Below are 20,678 nucleotides of genomic sequence, written 5' to 3'. Positions count from 1 at the left end.
GTCAAAAAACGAAATTTTCCATGTAAGCCCTATATTACCTTCTAAATGGTGTAAAATTGAAAACAATTGACGGTTTTACTCTATTTTGAAGGTGCTGAATCCGAACCTGGTTGATGCAACTTTGTGTTCTTTTTTAGGGTTTTGAGATGTCCAAGATGACCACCAAAATAACTGTCAAAAATTGGAAAATTTTAGACCCTATTCCGCACCGTGACCCTCGAAACTTGGTTGTTTAAATTTTTCCATTCTTTACGGTTTTTAGACGTCCAAGATGACAGCCAAAATAAGTGGCAGAAATTCCAATGTTAATATATTTTTTCTTAATGGTTAAAATTTTAAAATAAATTGATGGTTTTACCCTATTTCGAGGGTGCTGAAGGTCTTTGTAGGTTTTGAGACATCTATAAATGTCCTGTATAAGCGGAAACTCCTTAACATTTTCTTATAATTAAATGGTGAAGTCTTGTGCTCTAACGCGAAGCGGGGGATTAAACCCAGGGGTGAAAAACAAAAAAAAAATCGTATTCTTACATTCAACTCAGTTGAGCGGATTTGTCAAATCAGCCAAAAGTTTTTGGCATCCAAAATGACTGTCACAATGATATTGTGATATACTGAGATATTCCGATATGTCTCAAACGGAACTTTAACACGTACTGGAAAAAAAAAGTGATATTGACATCATACTGAAACGTACAAACACAAAGATACGACTGAAAATTCCTTTATGCATAATTGTTGTAAAATAATGCTTGTGGTCGCCAATATGGCTTAACAGATGTGAAATTAATCCTTTTCGGCTATCAATATAAAATTGAATAGCATGCTGGTATTTGGTATTGAAACTTGTCTTGTATTCTGACGAGTCTCGCCTCGTATTTTTATGAAACTTGTCTCATATTTTGATTACGTCATTGGAAATGGTTGCATCCATGACCACTATAGTAGATATCAAAAAGGGTAATTTCAAAAGCACTCTGCGCGATTATGATATTCGTAAGTATAACCTGGATTATCAACTATTACCTTACATGTTGTTGTTTGGTTTTTTATTCAGTTCTTTAAACAATGCGTTACCTGTGATTTGTCCATCCCCTCTTGTGTGTTTGTATTATATGTATATATATATATATATATATATATATATATATATATATATACATACATATATGTGTATACACACACACACACACACATATATATATATATATATATATATATATATATATATATATATATAATGTAACATCATATTGCCGAAAAAAATAATGAAGCATAACTATAAAAATGTCCAACTCGTGTCTCCAATAATGTCATCAAGACCACCAATATAAACCAATCAACCAATTTGAGTGTTCATGGATGAAGAGATTTGAACTGCTCATGGATTAAGACAGGTAATGTTGGGTAATTTCAGTAAACTTCTCTACATCACTATCACAATATGATTTAGATGAACCGCTTGCACACTTGTATCGTACCAATTCAAAGATATCCGGTAGAGCTGGTTTCACTGTATTATACAGCAATTTCAAACTGTTCCATTGACGAAAACCTGAAATCTTTCAGTCAAAACTAAGATAGGGTAAAACCATCAATTGTTATCAATTTCTCACCATTTATAAGAAGGAAATACATAAGAATTTCCGTTTTGGCGGCCATTTTGGCAGCCATCTTGAATATCTCAAGGTGAATCATCCAGATTCAGATTCATCATCCTCGAAACAGGGTAAAACCATCAATTGTTTTCGATTTCTCATCATTTAAAAGCTAATTCATAGAAATTTCCGTTTTTAATTGGCGGCCATTTTGGCTGCCATTTTGGCGGCCATCTTGAATATCTTAATACTCTCAAGGATGCAAGGGTTGCATCATCCAGATTCGGATTCAGCACCCTTGAAATAGGGTAGAACCATCAATTGTTTTCAATTTCTCACCATTTAGAAGGAAATACATGGGAATTCCGGTTTTGACGGTCATTTTGGCGGCCATCTTGAATATCTCACAACCCTCAAGGATGCAGGAGTTACATCATCCTGATTCGGATTCAGCACCACCGAGCTAGGGTAAAACCATTAATTGTTTTCAATTTCTCACCATTTAGAAGGAAATATATAGGAATTTCCGGTTTTGGCAGCCATTTTGGCGGCCATCTTGAATATCTCAAAATCTTCAAGGATGCAACAGTTGCATCATCCAGATTCGGATTCGGCACCCTCGAAATAGGATAAAACCATCAATTGTTTTCAATTTCTCACCATCTAGAAGGAAATACATGGGAATTTCCGGTTTGGGCGGCCATTTTGGCGGCCATCTTGAATATCTCAAAACCCTCAAGGATGCAAGAGTTGCATCATCCAGATTCGGAATCATCACCCCCGAAATAGGGTAGAACCATCAAAAAACAATGGGTGGACGGTAAAACAAGGTTAGGCCCAAAAAGTGGCTTTGGCACCCAGACTATAACTACCGTAGGCCCAACATGAAATCAAAATGATATAGAAAGACGCATGCATATGATTTTACCTTCCAGACTTCGTACACAGTTCGTACTGACGACACTGATACTATTCATCAGTTCGGTCGGCAGGACGCGGGCAGGGGCGGGGAAAGGCGCTTGGTCACTGGTTCGTTCGATCGATGAATAATATTGGACGTATCGGTGTTTTGTTGTTGGTTTTTGTTTGTTTACTTTTGCCAAAGAAAAAACCCGATTTTCTCGGAATTGAGATCGAATTTGGGTCTGAAAATTTGTCAGGGGTTTCGGAGTCCAGCAGTCCAATGCAATGTGCAACAAAAATCCCAATTTCGATAATTTTAGCCTTATATCACCTGATTCGTCGGTTCGTTTGGTTGACGACGATGTGGATGCTTCTGGTTTGTTACAAGCTCGTGGTTAGGCCCCTATGATGAAAATGTAGAGGTCTCTTCGATAGGTGCAAGGCATACGGGAAAACACGCGTGGTTTAAGACATTTCTAGGATCTTATCACAACTTGATAGTCATGCGAAAATATCCGGACTTGTTCATGTGATACTCCGGTCTTGTTCCTGCAGTACCAGTAATTGCTCTTATTTATTTATTTATTTATTTATTTTTTTTTTTGCCACTATAATAGTGATATGTGTTAGCCCTCCATCCTCTCAACCCCCCTAAAAAAAAAAAAAAAAAAAAAAAAAAAAAACACACACACTCACTCTATTTGACTATTGCATTCATCCTCACAAAACTGAATTGCGCTGAGCTGTTCACACACACACACACACACACACACACACACACACACGCATACACACATACATACATCAGGATAACGAACAAGACATTGCGCGTAATGCTTTCATATCATACAGTTTGCGGATCTAATAACAAACCAAAGCAAAAAAATATATATATATATATGTGATCTGAGTAAAAGCAATTCATTTAAAAGTTATGATGTTTTCAAGTTTATTCGGTGCCGTCATCGCTTTTCACCTTATGTTTTCTTTAATCTTGTTTGAATGACGTCATGAAATGAACAAGGCCTATACTTCCAGTATCTATTCGATGATGGCACCGAAACTTCAACAATTATTCCTAAACTTTCGTCCAATTGTCCTCAAATTCTAATTGATGTGTTCTAAGATATTGATTCTTTTACTCAATCCACATTTTTATATTTGGCCTTTGGTTTCATTTATTTACAGAAGTGAGAATTATGTAGGGTTCGTCTTTACCATACAATAATCGCATATCTTCAACGAAAAGAGAAAAGGAAATCACGCAAAACATGGTTCGCAGCTGTTATCCGCGCACCTCTGCGTTGTCTGATACATTTATTTCTTTTGTATTATCTGCTGCCATTCTCAGGAAGGAATTACTGTAGATAGGAAATTGACTTGAGTGAAATCGATAAAAAGAATCGGCCAAGAAGCGAAAGTTGGTATTGATGTGACATTTTCAATAACAAGTGTGCAAAAGCAATTACTGATCCAAATTTATAGTCACATCTGAAAGTATCCATGATTCCTCCGCTCCGATTCTCTTCTTTATTTCATTATTAGCTTTAGTCCAGATTCTGGGACTATATTATTAACTATTATGTAGGTTTTGCCTTTATCTTGCAATAACTCCTAATTTGCATGGTCATGAATGGAAAAGCACAAAATCAATATAGTTCTGTATGACACAGAAATAAAAACATGACATTCTGTTGTCTCACATCTATAACTTAAATTCGTCTGCCTGGTATTATTTCTTATTTTTTATTTATTTATTCTCCACTCATGGGACGGATAGCCCTGGAGGGGTCCGACCATATATTACAAAAAACAAACAAACAAACAAACAAACAAACATACAATCATTAAAATGTACAAACATTGAAACACACGTAAAAGGAATAAGAAAGAGATAGAAAAAAATATATGTACAATATATGCAATATGCTTAGAAATACACACAATACATTACAATATAATATGCATTACATTATAAAAAAACAAAACATTATTCACACAGAAGAAAGGATGCATCCATCGCTAGGCATTTTTTCTGTTTTTATATGTAATGAGTTCCATGACCTTTTACCCCTTGACCCTTAATCCAGATCAGTTCAGCTTCAGAGAAGACATAATTCTATTTGAGTTATTATAATAATGAATTTATTAATTTACTATTATTATGATTTAAGTCCTGTGTCCTTGACTTTGTGCCCTGATAAATCCAAAACCCAAAAATAGTTATTAACTGCCACTCACCGCAAGATGTATTGTTATTACATGTCAGGAGGAATCGTTTGAAGGATAGGATAGAATTTATATCCTGATAATTTAAATCATTCCATAGTTTAGCTCCTCTATACCTTAGGGATCTTTTCCCATAGTTAGTTTTTTGTCGAAAGAGTTGTAGTTTCTTTTCACCTGACATTATTCAAAGTTATATCGCTCTGCTTTTATTGTCAATCATTTCAATAAAATATACACGTGTATTAAAGACCTACATTATGCTATTATTATACATGTTTATATACTAATGATGAATGTCTACTGTCTATTTTATTCATATACCCATGAACTCACGACTAACTCATCATTTTTTTTTTTCAGGCAATTCATTTTTTTTTTCTTCTTCTTCTTCTTCTTCTTCTTCTTCTTCTTCTTCTTCATCTTCTTCTATTACGGTGGTGTATTTGTATATTCAGTCTGTTTGCTTGATGTAAAGCGCCTTGAGCATCTAATCAAAGTGGAGAACGGCGCTATAGAAATTGTATGTATGTATGTATGTATGTATTATTATTATTATAGATTATTTTCTATTTGTTATTGCTTAAAGATAATAAAAAGTTTTGGTACCTCAAAAGTGTCCTTGAATTTCCTTGCCTTAGTTTGTGTTTAACACACAGTAAATCTATAGATATTTATTTATTTCGCACCAGACGAGTCTAAACAACTTGCTCATGTACATCCAAATTCAAGTCATGATTTAAGTCACGATCACTGGTCAGATTTTAATTGCCGATTTTAATGACTGTATATAACCGTTGCCAAAGCCTGTACACCTGTCATTCTTTGACCGTGGATATACTGGATCCATGCTTTTACAAAACATCTATTAAAAGGGGTAATATCTCTACAGTGCTACTACAGCATCTACTATCAACAGTCCCTCTTATCAGTAGTTTGAATGCGACTCAAAAGAGCGCAAGAAGTAGTAATAGTACACTACAGAAAAGTGACGCCCTGACGGTCACGGCCCCTGATGTAGTCATGACATCAGTGGTTTCCATGGGTGAAGTCGCGTCCCCTGGTGTAGTCGTGACCACGGTAGTGACGGGAGGCTCCGTGGGCGGAGTCCCGCCCCCTGATGAAGTCATGATAACAGTCTCCATGGACGGAGTCGAGCCCTGGTTTTCGGGAACGAATCCGTTCTGAGCGACGATCTCACTGTACATGATTGCCGACTGTTTGGCTTGCCTGGTGAGGTCCGGATCGGAGAAATTGATGTAGTGCATTCCGAAACGTTCGCTGTAACCCGCTGCCCACTCAAAGTTATCCAGAAGTGACCAGGCAGTGTACCCCCTGACGTCAGCTCCATCAATATTGATGGCTAAAAGATAATTATGATATCAAGGGAGGGTTTAGAAAATAACTTTGTTTCACAATACCTTATATCATATGCATTTTTCCTAATGGCCTTGATGTGGCTACGTCTGTCTTTGTTGGTTGTTTTTTCGCTTTGCTTTGATTTGTCGTTTTTCTGTGACTGTGACAGCGAAAGCCATTCTATGGAATTTTGATGCGCGGTCAAGCGAGCTATGTCCGTATTTGGAGGAAAACTGGTAGATCACTTCACTCCTTCGAATTATTGGCCCGGCCAGTTATCATGGCTGTGCAAGACTACAGATCTTATTATGTAATACATCATAAAACATTCGAATTCAGAAATACATTTATGTAAATGTATTTACTAACATTGACTTTGTTATCATTGAACAAACCTTTCAAGACCTCGTTGATGTAGGCACGGAAGAACTTCTGTCTGCTCACGTCGTCCAGCTCGTAGACGTCGGCGGTCGACACGCCATTCTCGGTGACGTAGATGGGCATATGGTATTCGTCGTGGATCCATTTCAGCAGGTTGCGAATTCCCCAGGGACACACCGCAAGCCATGACGAACCCGACGAGGGCCAAGCATCATCTTGCCACGTCCCGACGTCCGAGTCCTCCCAATAGCTCGGATTGCTATTGAGGTTTTCTCCGTTGTCCACGGCATAATTAGATGTGTAGTGATTGAGACCAAAGAAGTCGCTAGTACCCTTGATTTGGGCCTTCTCATCTTCGGTGAATTCAGGTAAGCGGGACTGGTTGTAGCCCTGGGCGGTACTCTTTCGACCAATCTTGTCCTTCATCACCTCGGGGTAATCCCCGTTGATGAATATCGGATGAGCATACCAGCCGAGGTTGAACTGGAGGTTGCGATCAGCGGCCTCGACATCGGACGGGTTGCTTTTATTGAACGGCTCGGCATGGTTGGAATTCAGGGTAATGCCTATTGAACCATTCTGTAAAAAGAAAATAGATAATTAGCTCTAAGAAACGTAATATACGTGGTTATTATACATGCACAAAGTGGATATCAAGCTTTTTGAGGAATGTCACAGGCTTGATATGGCTGGTAATTATTGCAGTCAGTATTGTGGCCCGATTTAAGAAACAAACAAACAAACGAATTAGACTTTATTTGAAAGAAATATATTATTCAGAGGGGTGAAGGTGAAGGTGCGAGTTTCTTCACTTTGTCTCCTTCTACAAATTAAATATGTTAAGATCAAATTTAATTCGTTGAGACAAAAGTGAAGAAACTCGCACCTGAAGACTTTATTTGTCAACTTGTTATTCTATACCACTGGTTGTGATATAACTTGTTATTTTCTGATGCAGGATGGATCAGTGACTGATCAAAGCAGAATTGAAATCTAACCTGCGAGCTCCTATATGTGTCGTTGTAGGTGTGATAGGCTTTAGCATGAGACTTGATGAGATTATGAGACACCCTGTAGACGGTGGAAGCCATGTCTTTGATTCCAGGGGCGTTCGTACCCTCGCCGTAACCCAGCAGCGAGACGATCCACGGCTCGTTGAAGGTGATCCAGAATTTCACTCGGTCACCGAACCTCTCGAAGCACAGGTTGGCGTAATCGTTGAAGTGGTCAATGATAGTCTCATTGTCCCATCCTCCGTGGTCTTGCAGGGCCTGAGGGAGATCCCAGTGGTAGAGCGTCACCATTGGTGTGATCCCGTGTAGGTCGAGTTCGTTGATGACGTTGTTGTAATACGTGATGCCTATTTCGTTGATGTTGTCGATGGTTCCATCGGGCAAGATTCTCGCCCAGGAGATCGAGAATCGATAGTATTTGAGTCCCATCGCTGTCATAGCAGCTACGTCCTCTGCATACCTGTAATGCAACGTGTGTGATAAAGTACTGAAGTGCTTACTCCGACCATGTGACTGGCAGGCTTACATGAATCTTTCATTTCCAGCATCAACTTTCTTCGTCTTATGTGATTTATAAATGGTGCGTTTTAACCGTCAGTTGAATATGAGTTTAATTCATTTCATAAGATTCATTCATATTCCATTTCTAAATGATACAGATTATTACAAAGTAACAAAAATCATTTGTACAAGCAGGCAAAAAGTCATATTGAGATAGTACGATAACTGAATACAAATATGTACATGAATTGAATGTCAAACAAGCATTATGAATTAATGATGTACGTACAATACACCTCCGCACATCCATGCAATAAATACATATAATATATAGACCTTCAACTATTTTGATCTTCGAGAAATTAATGCGAATTGAAACATTACTAAATCTTAAGGAATGGAGGAAACTGGTAGAAAAAAAAGGAAAGCAAAACTTGTAGAATTAGAAAGTTCCCTTGGCAAAAAGAGAAATATGCATAAACGTATATACACTCAGCAAAAAAAGAAAGTAAACGCTTTTTCAAGTTTAGATTTCTCAAAGAACATTTGACTGAAAGCTAATGTATTATATATCATGAAGGTAATTTAATTGGCTATCAACCTGGTAGGTCAACATAAAGGGAAAGTTTACGCATGAGTGAACACCATTGTTTTTTTCTTCCAGGACACAAAAGTAAAAATTGCAAAACTTAACAAATTGTCATTCATGCGTATGTGCTCTTCCATAGAACAATAAGAACAAACAACAAATTTCACACAAAAAGAAACATGAATTAAGCTGAAAACTAAACCTTTCATCTCTGTGATATCTTTAAAGCCCAAAAGATCAATGAAGGCTAAAAATAATGGAACAAAATAAAGCATCTTATGTCAAATCAAAATTCAAATGAAATAAGAAAGGAAGTAATAATTAACAAAAAATGGTACAAATTTGAGCTTTTTTTTCAAATTAGGAAATTGTAAATAATGTTTGGTTCTTGAAATTGTCACATAGATTCTTAAATCACTAGATTAAAAGAAAGAAAAAATATTTAATAAAAAAATTCTGCTCATTTAATCATCTTTATGCTTATTGTTCTGTATGTCATTAGGGGTTTGACTTGACAGAAAATTCTTATTTTTCCCCTTTAATTTCCCACTTTGCTTTTCTTAGAGGTTATAAAGAGATAAAGAGAACAAAAACTTATTTTTGCTTTTTCATTTATGTCTCTTATTGTGTTAAATTGGTCTTTTGTTATCAATGTTATCGTGAAGGGCATTTGCAAATGAAAGAGAACATGTCAATTTTTGCAATTTTTAATTTTGTGCCTTGGAGGACAAAAACGAATGTGCTCACTCATGCGTAAAGTTTTCTTTTTAATTAACCTATTAGCTTAATAGCCAATTAGATTCCCTTCAATATGGTATATAATACATTGATTGTCATAAAAATTTTCTATGAAAAATATGACCTCGAAAAAGTGTTTACTTTCTTTTTTTGCTGAGTGTATATAAATGTGTGTACTGATAATCTATGAAATAAGAAGCATGTCCATACTTATCTAAGTAAACGAATGGACACTCAGATTCAGGAGTGAAAAGAGATCCAAATAAAGCAATGGGACGAAATGACACATCCAACACGCACACACACACACACACACACACACAGAGTATACACGAACACAAATATACAGAATCATTCTTACAAACCCGAGGAAATAAAGCCAACATCGCAAGACAAAAATGAAATGGGTTATGTGACGAGACAACCGACATGGAATTCAACATTTAAGTACAATATCTTTATCTATCAAAAATGAATTCACAAAAGACGAATGTAGGAAGTCGTTGGTCTCGAATTCAAGGAAGTCCGTTGTATTCAATGTTTTAATAGTGCACTTATATCAACTGGAATCTATATGTGCCAAGACTTACTGAACATTTTATTTCGGCCAAAAGGGAGTTCTACAGTTTGGGTCCACGGTAAACGAAAGTGTTTTTGGCACACACAAAAAAAGAATGTGTTCGCTACAAGGATAGGTGGATGCAACTGGACTGTCTTGTGTCTTTTTTACTGAGTTGAATGCTGAAGATTATTGTCATGGGGGTTGTACATGAATTGACAGAGTTGCATCTGGTATATAGGGCTTATCAGTAATCAATTAACAAATCATTAGTGTGAGAATGAGTGGTAGCAGGGGCGTCACCAGCTTTTTTCAAGGGGGGTGCGTTTTGACACTAAATGTAACCTGCGAGATTCTTTTGTTTTATTGGATTTATTGGTGCCTGTATCATCATGTACATTTACATAATACACTGTACATTATACATGTATATACATACATTGTTAGTGGTACGTATTAATAAGCATAAGTTAAACATAGTGGGAAAATACTGTAAAGGATTATGATTATAACATACGGGGGGGGGGTGACGGTGTGAGATCCTCGGCGAGGGAGCGAAGTGACCGGGGGGGGGGTGGGAGGGGGATATCCCCTCCCACGATAGGGACTTTTTGTAAAAACAGAGTATAAAAGTCGCGTTTATAGGGCATTTTAAATCAAATTTCTAGGGAATTAAACATCGTAAAAAATCACTGTGAAGGACTATGATTATAACTTACGGGGGTACATTATGTGACAGTGTGAGATGCTCGGCGAGGGCGTGGGAGGGGGACACCCCCTCCCACGGTAGGGACTTTTTGTAAAAGCAGAGTACAAAAGTCGCGTTTGTAGACATCTAAAAGCAACTTTTTTTTAAAATTAAAAATAGTGGAAAATTCTCTGTAAAGGACTATGATTATAACATACGGGGGTACATTATGTGACGGTGTGAGATCCTCGGCGAGGGAGGGAGCGAAGCGGTCGAGCGGGGGAGGGTGTGGGAAGGGGATACCCGCGGCTCCCACGGTAGGGGCTTTTTGTAAAAGCAGAGTACAAAAGTCGCATTTGTAGAGCATTTTAAAAGCAAATTTCTAGGGTAATAAACAGAAAAAAAAAACAAAAAAAAAAACCCAAACAAACAAACACTGCGAAGGATTATGATCATAACTTCTGAAAACTATTCATTTCAGTTATTGACGAAAAATTTTGCATTTTTAGTTATGAAATTGACAAATTTTAGACGAGAAAAGTGCCTTTATTGCTCATTTTGGTCTTTCAATAATTGATCAATTATTTGTTACAGGGGGCACGGGGGGGGGGGGGGGGGGCAAAAACTCGTTTTGTCCCCTGATGCACACTTCTATGAAATACTCCGAAAATTGTCAGTCCCCAAGTGTATCGAATCTTAATCTGTGGGTAGGAACCGAGCGGGGGAAACATAAATCAAAGAGGATGAGGGAACTTTTGAAAATGATATTTGAATTCAAGTGACAGATATATCAAACATGCTTTTTGATGAGCTATTCTGAACGTATTGTCAATCCCCCCAAGTTTTCGAAGTGTATGGTTGGAGACCTAACGGCAGAGGGTGTGGGAGGGGTAGCCCCTCCAACGCGACGGAGATTTTGCATTTTCAGAATTGAAATTCAAACAATCCGTTGCAGAATGAATGAAAATTTGGACAGTTTTCTATTAAAAAAGGAAGAAAGTTTTCATAATTTCGAGAATTATACGGTGACGTTTGCCCCTACTCCTCCGGGATTGATGCACTGCATACGAGAAAGCTGTTGCATTTTTAGAATTCAAATGAAAATAGCTCATAAAGAGTACATTCGGAATTTAGGAAGCTCTCAATCCCCCAAGACTTTCAGTGCACTAATAATAATATGAAGGGAAACCAAGCGGGCAAAGGGTTAATATTGAAAGGAGATGATTATCCCCTTCCATACGACGGAACTTTTGCATTTTTTTTTTTTAAGTGAAGTGACAGGTCTTCTGCACACTTGCGATAAAACATTTGTAAATCTATCAATCTAAAGGTGCATTAAGTCCATGGAAATAGACCAAACAGGAGAGGGTGTGGGAAGGGGTATCCCCCTCCCACACGAGAGAGACTTTTCATTTTTAGAATTGAAATTCAGCAACCTGGTGCACACTTTGGGTGAAATATTTGGACAGATATCTATCAAAAAGCAAGAAAATCTTCTCATCTCGGGAATTATGAATATGTGTGTGGGGGGGGGGGAGGGGCAAATGATATGCTTACCCTTGCAATATTTTATGGGGGAACTTTTTTCTGTCAAAGAGCAAGAAAATCTTCTCATCTCGGGAATTATGGGAGGGGGCAAAATCATAATATGCTTGCCCCTCCAAAATTTTAAAAAGGCTAAGGCTCGCACTTGGGCTCGCATTTTAAATTTTGATTGGTCAGAAATAAAGTTCTATCCGTAGACCCTACATCCTTGCAGCACACGTACACATACATGCAAACGTGTACGTGCTCCGTACCGTATACTGTACGGTCGATAAAATAATAGTGAACACTGCAAAATAGATATATATAAAATCAGTGCTGCCAGAGCCCGGGGTGCGAATTTCTTGTCCCTGGTGTAAAATGAAAATAAAATAATAAAAAATATAATAAAAAAGAAAATTATTTAGCGTTCGGCGTTGAGGTCGCTCGGAGACTGATTTTTTTTTTTTTTTTTTTTGGTCTGCAGGGGGGTGCGTTCGCACCCAACGCACCCCCCCCCCCCTCCCCTGGTGACGCTCATGGGTAGTATGGTTTAGTATTCCAAGAATCTTTTTCTGAAGTGATGAGAGATTGTTGAGTAATGTTGAAATACCATGATTTAGATATCGATAGATTGACGTACAATAAAGCATTAAGAACTTTACTCTTGGTAAAACATATTTGAGTTTAGCTATATTTCATGTATAGGCTATTACGGAAACCGTTTTACAAATTTTATCAATACGAACATTTCAAGAAAGTTTATTGTCTACAGAGACGCCGAGGAATATAGTTGAAGTAACTTTCGTTATTGGAATATCATCTAATAATATTGGACTGGGAAGGACAATCAAGGTATTACTAAAACATGTAATTAGTCTCTCAAACTGAGGATAAGTTGTTATCTTTCATCCAATCACTTACATGAGTAAGTTTATTGTTTATTTGTAAAAAGTTCAGAAGGGTTGAAATGGGGGTGAAATATATTGGAATCATCAGCGAATATTATAAAGTGCAATATGTTTGAGGATATGTGAATGTCATTGATATAAACGAGGATAATAGTGGCCCATATACAAGCTTCAATGGTGAGGGTTATAGCATGCCAGCGAAGAAGAGGAACCGTTCACGTCAACACATTTATATCAACGTCATGACTGACTATGATAGACGACATGAATTAAAGACTGATAGGGATTATTTATTATATTTGTATGTTTATTGGGTTTTCCACTATGTATTATCTTTCTATAAGCTGCGAGCAACTGGACTTATCCTGTCAACTATAGTCTTCATTCATCCACAAGTTACAGTCTCAATCTGATGTTTCATCTTTCTCTAATGTAACTATCGTTCTAAACATTTTTAAATGATATTCATCCCCGCGTTTACTGTCAAAATATTCATCTTTAATCAACCAAGACAATGAACAAAGACATCGATTGTTATTTTGCATTCACATAAAGTTATTATATTTTCCTGCTTATCCTGGAATATCCACTTTCTTCATGTCATTTGCTTGTTGAAGCTATAAATAGCCCACATCCATAAAGTAATTAGACCTAATGTTTACTGATTGATAAACGTAATAATCGTATAGATTGGATCATAAATTTCTTATTATACTGTCCTATGAGGACCCTTTCCGCCTTTTATCTATAGACCTATACGACAAGACATGATTCAGTTCATTGACATCCCGTTGTTTCGGTGCCCTACTGACTGCAATATAACGCTGTTCGCTAAACGGTTACATGAATGTTATTCCATCACACCACGTCACAGTGACAAACTTTCTTTTTTTTTTTTAAGGCACTTGACTGTTAACTCAACACGATACTGCCAACTCTTACCCCCATAAATAATGAGCACAATAGTTTTTAGATAAAACAATATGTTAACCAAACTCTCTTGGTATCAAATCTAACTGAGTATGCAGGGGATCCGATTCTTTGTTGACTTTACATTTTAAACTGCTAAATCAGAGGCAGCTTCATAAAAGCTTCACACGGAGAGAGAGAGAGAGAGAATTATGGAATAAACGCTCACCCTTTTTTTACATAAAGTCATACTCCGTCTTACGAATCCCCGTCATTTTTTTTCACAAATCTTAACAAATTTCCATTTCAAGAATGTTAATCATCATTGCAGTAAAGAGCTAGGGTTAATTTTTTGCTACGGTGAATGATTTCAAGGGAAAATTAAAGGTGCTAAATTCAAGCCAAAAAAATCAACAACAACAACAACAACAAGCAAACAACAAAGTCATGAAAGTGTCCTATGAATAAAGTGAAAGGGTTGTAGCTGGTATCTCCTTATCCCATTTGCTTAATCAATTATGGAAATGTAATCATCTCATTGTTGTGTAGAAACTTTTGAAAATTCACATTTTAAAAACTTTCTTATCTTACTCCAAATGCCCAATTGCTAAATCTTATTCATTTTACGTACTACTTTGAGTGTTTGTCGGTAATACAAATTCAAAGTGTCCATCAGTCTGGCTTGTTCTCATAGGCCCGAATTCACGAAGGTATGGTACAAATGAAACCATGGTTTAAACCATGGACAAAAACCATGGAGTGCCAAGTGTCGCATGGAATATTTCGTAATTTCGTCGATGAAATGATTATTTTGTAACAAAATGACAACATTTTGTAACTAAATGAACATTTCGTCCACGAAATGATTATTTTGTTTAACAAAACGGTCACTTTGTCGACGAATATTTTGTAACGAAATATTCCGTGCGAGACTTGGCGCTCCATGGTTTTTGTCCATGGTTTAAACCATGGTTTCATTTGTACCACCTTCGTGAATTCGGGCCATAGACTTTGGAACTCTGAAATGTAGTATTGTCAAGAAAGGTGTTTATTGTTCTCACGTTATTTTCCACTTGTGATGTGATACCCAAAATAACTAGATTTTTTTTTAGAGCGTTCCCAACAAGTTCCAAGAAAGTAAAGTGTTTTACACATGACCATGCAACCAAATTAGCTTGTGGCATTATAGATACGGCTATAAGAATGAGATATTTACCTAAAGGACTATTATAGCCAGTATAGCTACGCTGACCCTCCGAAACATGTCTTTTTCATGTACATGTACTGAAGGTAACAAACCTGAAGTCCGTAGCCTTAGATGCCTTTCAAGGAATAGAGAGGGGTATAAGGATTACTGTCAGCGAGGACCCATAAAGTTCTCCCTTTTCAGTGAATGGGAGAGGGTGAGATTTTATGTCTAAATAATATTCCATAAGGCATGATATAGATCTGCATGGGCCCCATTTCATTAAAAAGTTGAAGTTGCTGAAATGCGGAGTTGCGGAGTTGGTGAAAGTTGCTGGAATGGTAATTGTCATGGTAACGACAAGAATCCAGCTCCCTGAGTGGCTGTCGCCACGGGAAGTTGCTCTTCCGGCTAGAGTTGCTAATATAACATTTTTTTACGAAACAGGGTCCTGCAGCGGAAAATTATGTGAACTGTATTATTGATAGTGCAGCCGTGGATGGAAACATAGAAGAGTGCTAGGTAACATAAAGGAACAAAGAATTTTCGTCACCTGCGTACTGGCCGTTATAGGCAAGTAGTAGTCGGTCTGCCAAAAGGGCCTTAAACCTCTTCCACTGTTATGCCAAAAGGACCTGAACACTAAAGACTTTGTACACTATTAGCGCCCTTTTGGCATAACAGGGGAAGTTCTTTAAGGCCCTTTTGGCATAAGGCCGACTATCCATTATGTGGACTGAGGGAATGCAGCAATATTTGTAGAACACACTGGCGAAGTTTTAGGGAAATTAGACAATCTGTTCAAAAGTTCCGTGTTTTTTAAAGTTTCGGCTGGCCATCGCTGGATGAGAAGGCCAAGCTTCAACATTTTTTATGGCGTCATGCATGGACAGCGACTATGAAGAAAATATAGAGAACGTTCAGAATTTTTTTCACTTTTCCATAGCACAAAAAACACTTGACACTTGACCCCCCCCCCCCCCCCCCCCCTAGATACGCCACTGACAACTTATAAGTTCCGTAGGGAGTTCGTTCCAATACTTGGGTCCAGTAAACATAGTAGTTTTTTTGCGAAAATTGTTCGGGTTTGTGGAAGGTGATATTAACGTTGACGATTTGGATAATCATGAACTATATAATTTATTGTAAACAATTGGGAAAATACATCTGGTAATTGGCCAGTTGAAAATTGAAACATAAACAGGCCAACGTTGTAATAAAATAACTCGGGAATTTTCAAAATGTTGTTACTAACAAAAAGTCAATTCGTGTGGGATAGATATCCAGTGTGGTTATCAATTCTAACAGCGCGTTTTTGTACAAGAAATAGCGAATCGATAAGGTTTTTAGAAGCATTTCCCCACGCCAGAATCCCATAATTGAGATAGGGAGATATCAAAGTTGAATATATGCTCTGTAGAATATTACATGGAAAATAATAGCTAAGTTTGTTAAGAACCCCGGTATTTCTAGCAGTAATTCTACTTACATAATTAACATGGGTTCTCCAAGATAAATCACTATCGATATAAAGACCCAAAAAATTTGTGCTGTTGACCTGTGACAAATCAATGTTGTATATTTTGACAGAGAGAGGGAACACAGGTGGCGAATTACTAAATAACGTATACTGAGTTTTATCAGTGTTTAAGGATAATTTGTTTGCAAAAATCCAAGATTGAACAGAACCAAGTTCTTTATTTATTATGTTTATAAGCGCATCAGGATTTTGATGAGAAAAGAACAAATTTGTGTCATCTGCAAAACAAACGAAGGAAAGAATCTTAGAGGAGTTCTGGATACCGTTAATATATAAAATAAAGAGAAGTGGGCCTAACAAGGAACCCTGTGGAACACCACAAGAAATCAGTTTTGGTTGGGAGTCGTGACCGTGGATACTTACAAATTGTTTTCTATTTGTTAAATAATCAGTGAACCATTCTAGCGCCCTTCCCCGAATTCCGTAATGGTTTAACTTGTAAAGTAAAATGTTATGATCTATTGTATCAAACGCCTTGGAGAAGTCAATAAGGAAACACCGACAGTATGAGAAACATCATCTATAGCATGAGCTATCTTATCAATAAACTTAAGTAATGCGTGAGTTGTACTATGTTTTTTCCGAAATCCAAAGTGAGATTCAGTAAATATTTTTGCCTGAAGAAGAAAATTTAGGGTACGTTTAAACACAAGTCTTTCGAGTATCTTTGAAAAGGAAGTTAAAAGAGAAATGGGGCGATGATTATTAACAAGGTCTTTTCGTCCTTTTTTGAAAATGGGAACAACTCTGGCTACTTTCATTTTATGAGGAACTTTACCAGTAGATAAAGATTGATTGAAAATAAAAGAGGCGAAATTATTTCATGAATCACATTTTTTACCAAAAAATTGTGATTCCATCATATCCCGAACTTTTTTTTTGCTATTTAAGCTATCAACAATCTTTATTATTACATCTTCGACATAAAGTCATACTCCGCCTTACGAATCCCCGTCATTTTTTCCACAATCTTAACAAATTTCCATTTCAAGAATGTTAATCATCATTGCAGTAAAGAGCTAGGGTTAATTTTTTGCTACGGTGAATGTTTTCAAGGGAAAATTAAAGGTGCTAAATTCAAGCCAAAAAAAAAAAAACCAACCAAACAACCCAACAACAACAACAAGCAAACAACAAAGTCATGAAAGTTATTTGTCCTATGAATAAAGTGAAAGGGTTGTAGCTGGTATCTCCTTATCCCATTTGCATAATCAGTTATGGAAATGTAATCATCTCATTGTTGTGTAGAAACATTTTGAAAATTCACATTTTAAAAACTTTCTTATCTTACGTCCAAATGCCCAATTGCTTAATCTTATCCATTTTACGTACCACTTTGAGTGTTTGTCGGTAATACAAATTCAAAGTGTCCATCAGTCTGGCTTGTTCTCATAGACTTTGGAACTCTGTAATCTAGTATCGTCAAGACAGGTGTTTATTGTTTTCACGTTATTTTCCACTTGTGATGTGATACCCAAAATAACTAGATTTTTTTTTTAGAGCGTTCCCAACAAGTCCCAAGAAAGTAAAGTGTTTTACACATGACTTGTATGCAACCAAATTAGCTTGTGGCATTATAGATACGGCTATTATAAGAATGAGATATTTACCTAAAGGAATATTATAGCCAGTATAGCTACGCTGACCCTCCGAAATATGTCTTTTTCATGTACATGTATATGAAAGGAACAAACCTGAAGTCCGTACCCTGTACCTTTCAAGGAATAGAGAGGGGTATAGGGATTACTGTCAGCGAGGACCCATAAAGTTCTCCCTTTTCAGTGAATGGGAGAGGGTGAGATTTTATGTCTAGATAATATTCCATAAGGTATGATATAGATCTGGGCCCCATTTCATAAAAAGTTGAAGTTGCTGAAATGCGGAGTTGCGGAGTTGGTGAAAGTTGCTGGAATGGTAATTGTCATGGTAACGACAAGAATCCAGCTCCCTGATTGGCTGTTGCCACGGGAAGTTGCTCTTCCGGCTAGAGTTGCTAATATAACATATTTTACGACACAGGGTCCTGCAGCGGAAAATTATGTGAACTGTATCATTGATAGTGCAGCCGTGGATGGAAACATAGAAGAATGCTAGGTAACATAGGAACAAAGAATATACGTCACCTGCGTAATCCTGGCCGTTTTAACATAGGCAAGTAGTAGCCGTCGGTCTTATGCCAAAAGGGCCTTAAACCTCTTCCACTGTTATGCCAAAAGGACCTGAACACTAAAGACTTTGTACACTATTAGCGCCCTTTTGGCATAACAGGGGAAGTTCTTTAAGGCCCTTTTGGCATAAGGCCGACTATCCATTATGTGGACTGAGGGAATGCAGCAATATTTGTAGAACACACTGGCGAAGTTTTAGGGAAATTAGACAATCTGTTCAAAAGTTCCGTGTTTTTTAAAGTTTCGGCTCGCCATCGCTGGATGAGAAGGCCAAGCTTCAACATTTTTTATGGCGTCATGCATGGACAGCGACTATGAAGAAAATATAGAGAACGGTCAGAATATTTTCACTTTTCCATAGCATAAAAAACACTTGACTTACCTCTTTCGGACAGCAGGGGGAATGATAATTATTACCCTTAATACGTCAGTGACAGGTTGAGGAAATTTGTATTTTTTCCATTAAAAAAATGAAATTTGGGGGAATTCTCTTTGTATTTTCTTTATGTCGTCGTTCTGCAACGACATCTCGATCTGGAGAAGTCTTCCCATCCAGCGTGGTTGCAAATAAAAAAAAAAAAAAAAACTTTAACAATTTACAACTTTTCAACGGATTCTCCTATTCTCCCAGAACTTTGCTGATGTGTTTTACTAATACTGCTATTACATGTACTAAAGCTACATGTATATTCATGTTTCATTCCCCTTTAAGATAGACACTTTTAGCGACAAAGATGTAAACAAAAGATGAATTAAAAAAAACAAAAACAAATAAACACTGATGACTAGAAATCAAAAAGGTTTTTAGTACGTAGCTGATTCATTTAAGAAAGGACTTTGATAATAGTTGTTATCTACAAACGGGGAAATGAGGTGACATTTTTGTCTAAATAGGCGTGATTTGACCGATTCCGTTGCTTGACGCGGAAACATGAATGTTAACTTCAAAATGCATTAACTTCCTTCCATGTTTATATATTTGAAAATCGTACCAGTTTCCTTTCTTGTTTTCAACGTAACTCATATTTACAAAGTCAACGCCAGAGTGTACAGTTCTGCTGTAATCTGGTATTGTGGTAAGAAGGTTGTTACCGACAGATCTAGTTGAGTGTAAATGGGAAAATCAACTATTCATATCAAAGCAACTTACTTTTCGTAACTGTTGCAGGCGACATCACCAGTGTCATTGTTGTAGACATTCCCGCCTTCGTGGGTGTATGTGTCCCATATGTTCTCCCCTTTATCGTGAGTGTCCCAAGCACCTTCGATCTGGTATGACGACGTCGCAGAGCTCCAGGCGAAGCCCTCGGGAAAAGTCCCGTAGAGAAAGGCGTCCCTGTCGGTATCGTTGAACACGTCCGGATACACAAACTCTGGATCGTCGGAAATCGCCGGAGCGACACTGAAGATGACGGAAATGGCTAAAACTATCAGAAATTTCGTCATGATACTTTGTATCGATGTAGCGCAAAGAAAAATTTCAGATTCCAGTAAATCACTTCTTGGAAAATGTTTCTCAGTTTCGGACTAAATATATAACTTGCCTGCTGTCTTCCCTAGATACAACAGCTGTGTTCATAGAATGAGTGTATTTATTGATTGTGCGTTCAAAACCCCCAGTTGTTACTCATTGCTATATCTTATATATAGGGGGTTGAATTTCAACAAAGAAACGCCCCCTATATTTCATAAAGGATTCGATAACATTATGTTGTTGAAAGGGTTGTTTTATCTCGGGCACACACGCCCTTGTATTTTACATATTTATCAAAGTTTGCAAAAGAAAAAAAAAACACATCAAAACATACACACTGAAGTAAGCTTTGGGTGCTCACCAAGAGTAAACATACTGTTTGGTTCCCATGGTTTTGATAATTAATGTCAA

General features: G+C 37.2%; 1 protein-coding gene across 1 annotated transcript; it reads right to left on the bottom strand.

The window, feature by feature from the left end:
* Window positions 1–5,674: 5,674 nt before the first annotated feature.
* Window positions 5,675–20,239, bottom strand: LOC140232766 (cytosolic beta-glucosidase-like). Its single transcript, XM_072312884.1, has 4 exons — window positions 19,944–20,239; window positions 7,466–7,940; window positions 6,482–7,046; window positions 5,675–6,090 (listed from the first exon to the last, which is right to left on the bottom strand). Exons 1-4 carry the CDS (start codon window positions 20,237–20,239, stop codon window positions 5,675–5,677), a joined length of 1,752 nt encoding a protein of 583 aa, XP_072168985.1.
* Between the last annotated feature and the right edge of the window lie 439 nt (window positions 20,240–20,678).

This window comes from Diadema setosum, chromosome 1, assembly GCF_964275005.1.
Source record: "Diadema setosum chromosome 1, eeDiaSeto1, whole genome shotgun sequence".
Lineage (NCBI taxonomy): Eukaryota > Metazoa > Echinodermata > Echinoidea > Diadematoida > Diadematidae > Diadema > Diadema setosum.
This window is presented reverse-complemented; position numbering and strand designations above follow the sequence as displayed.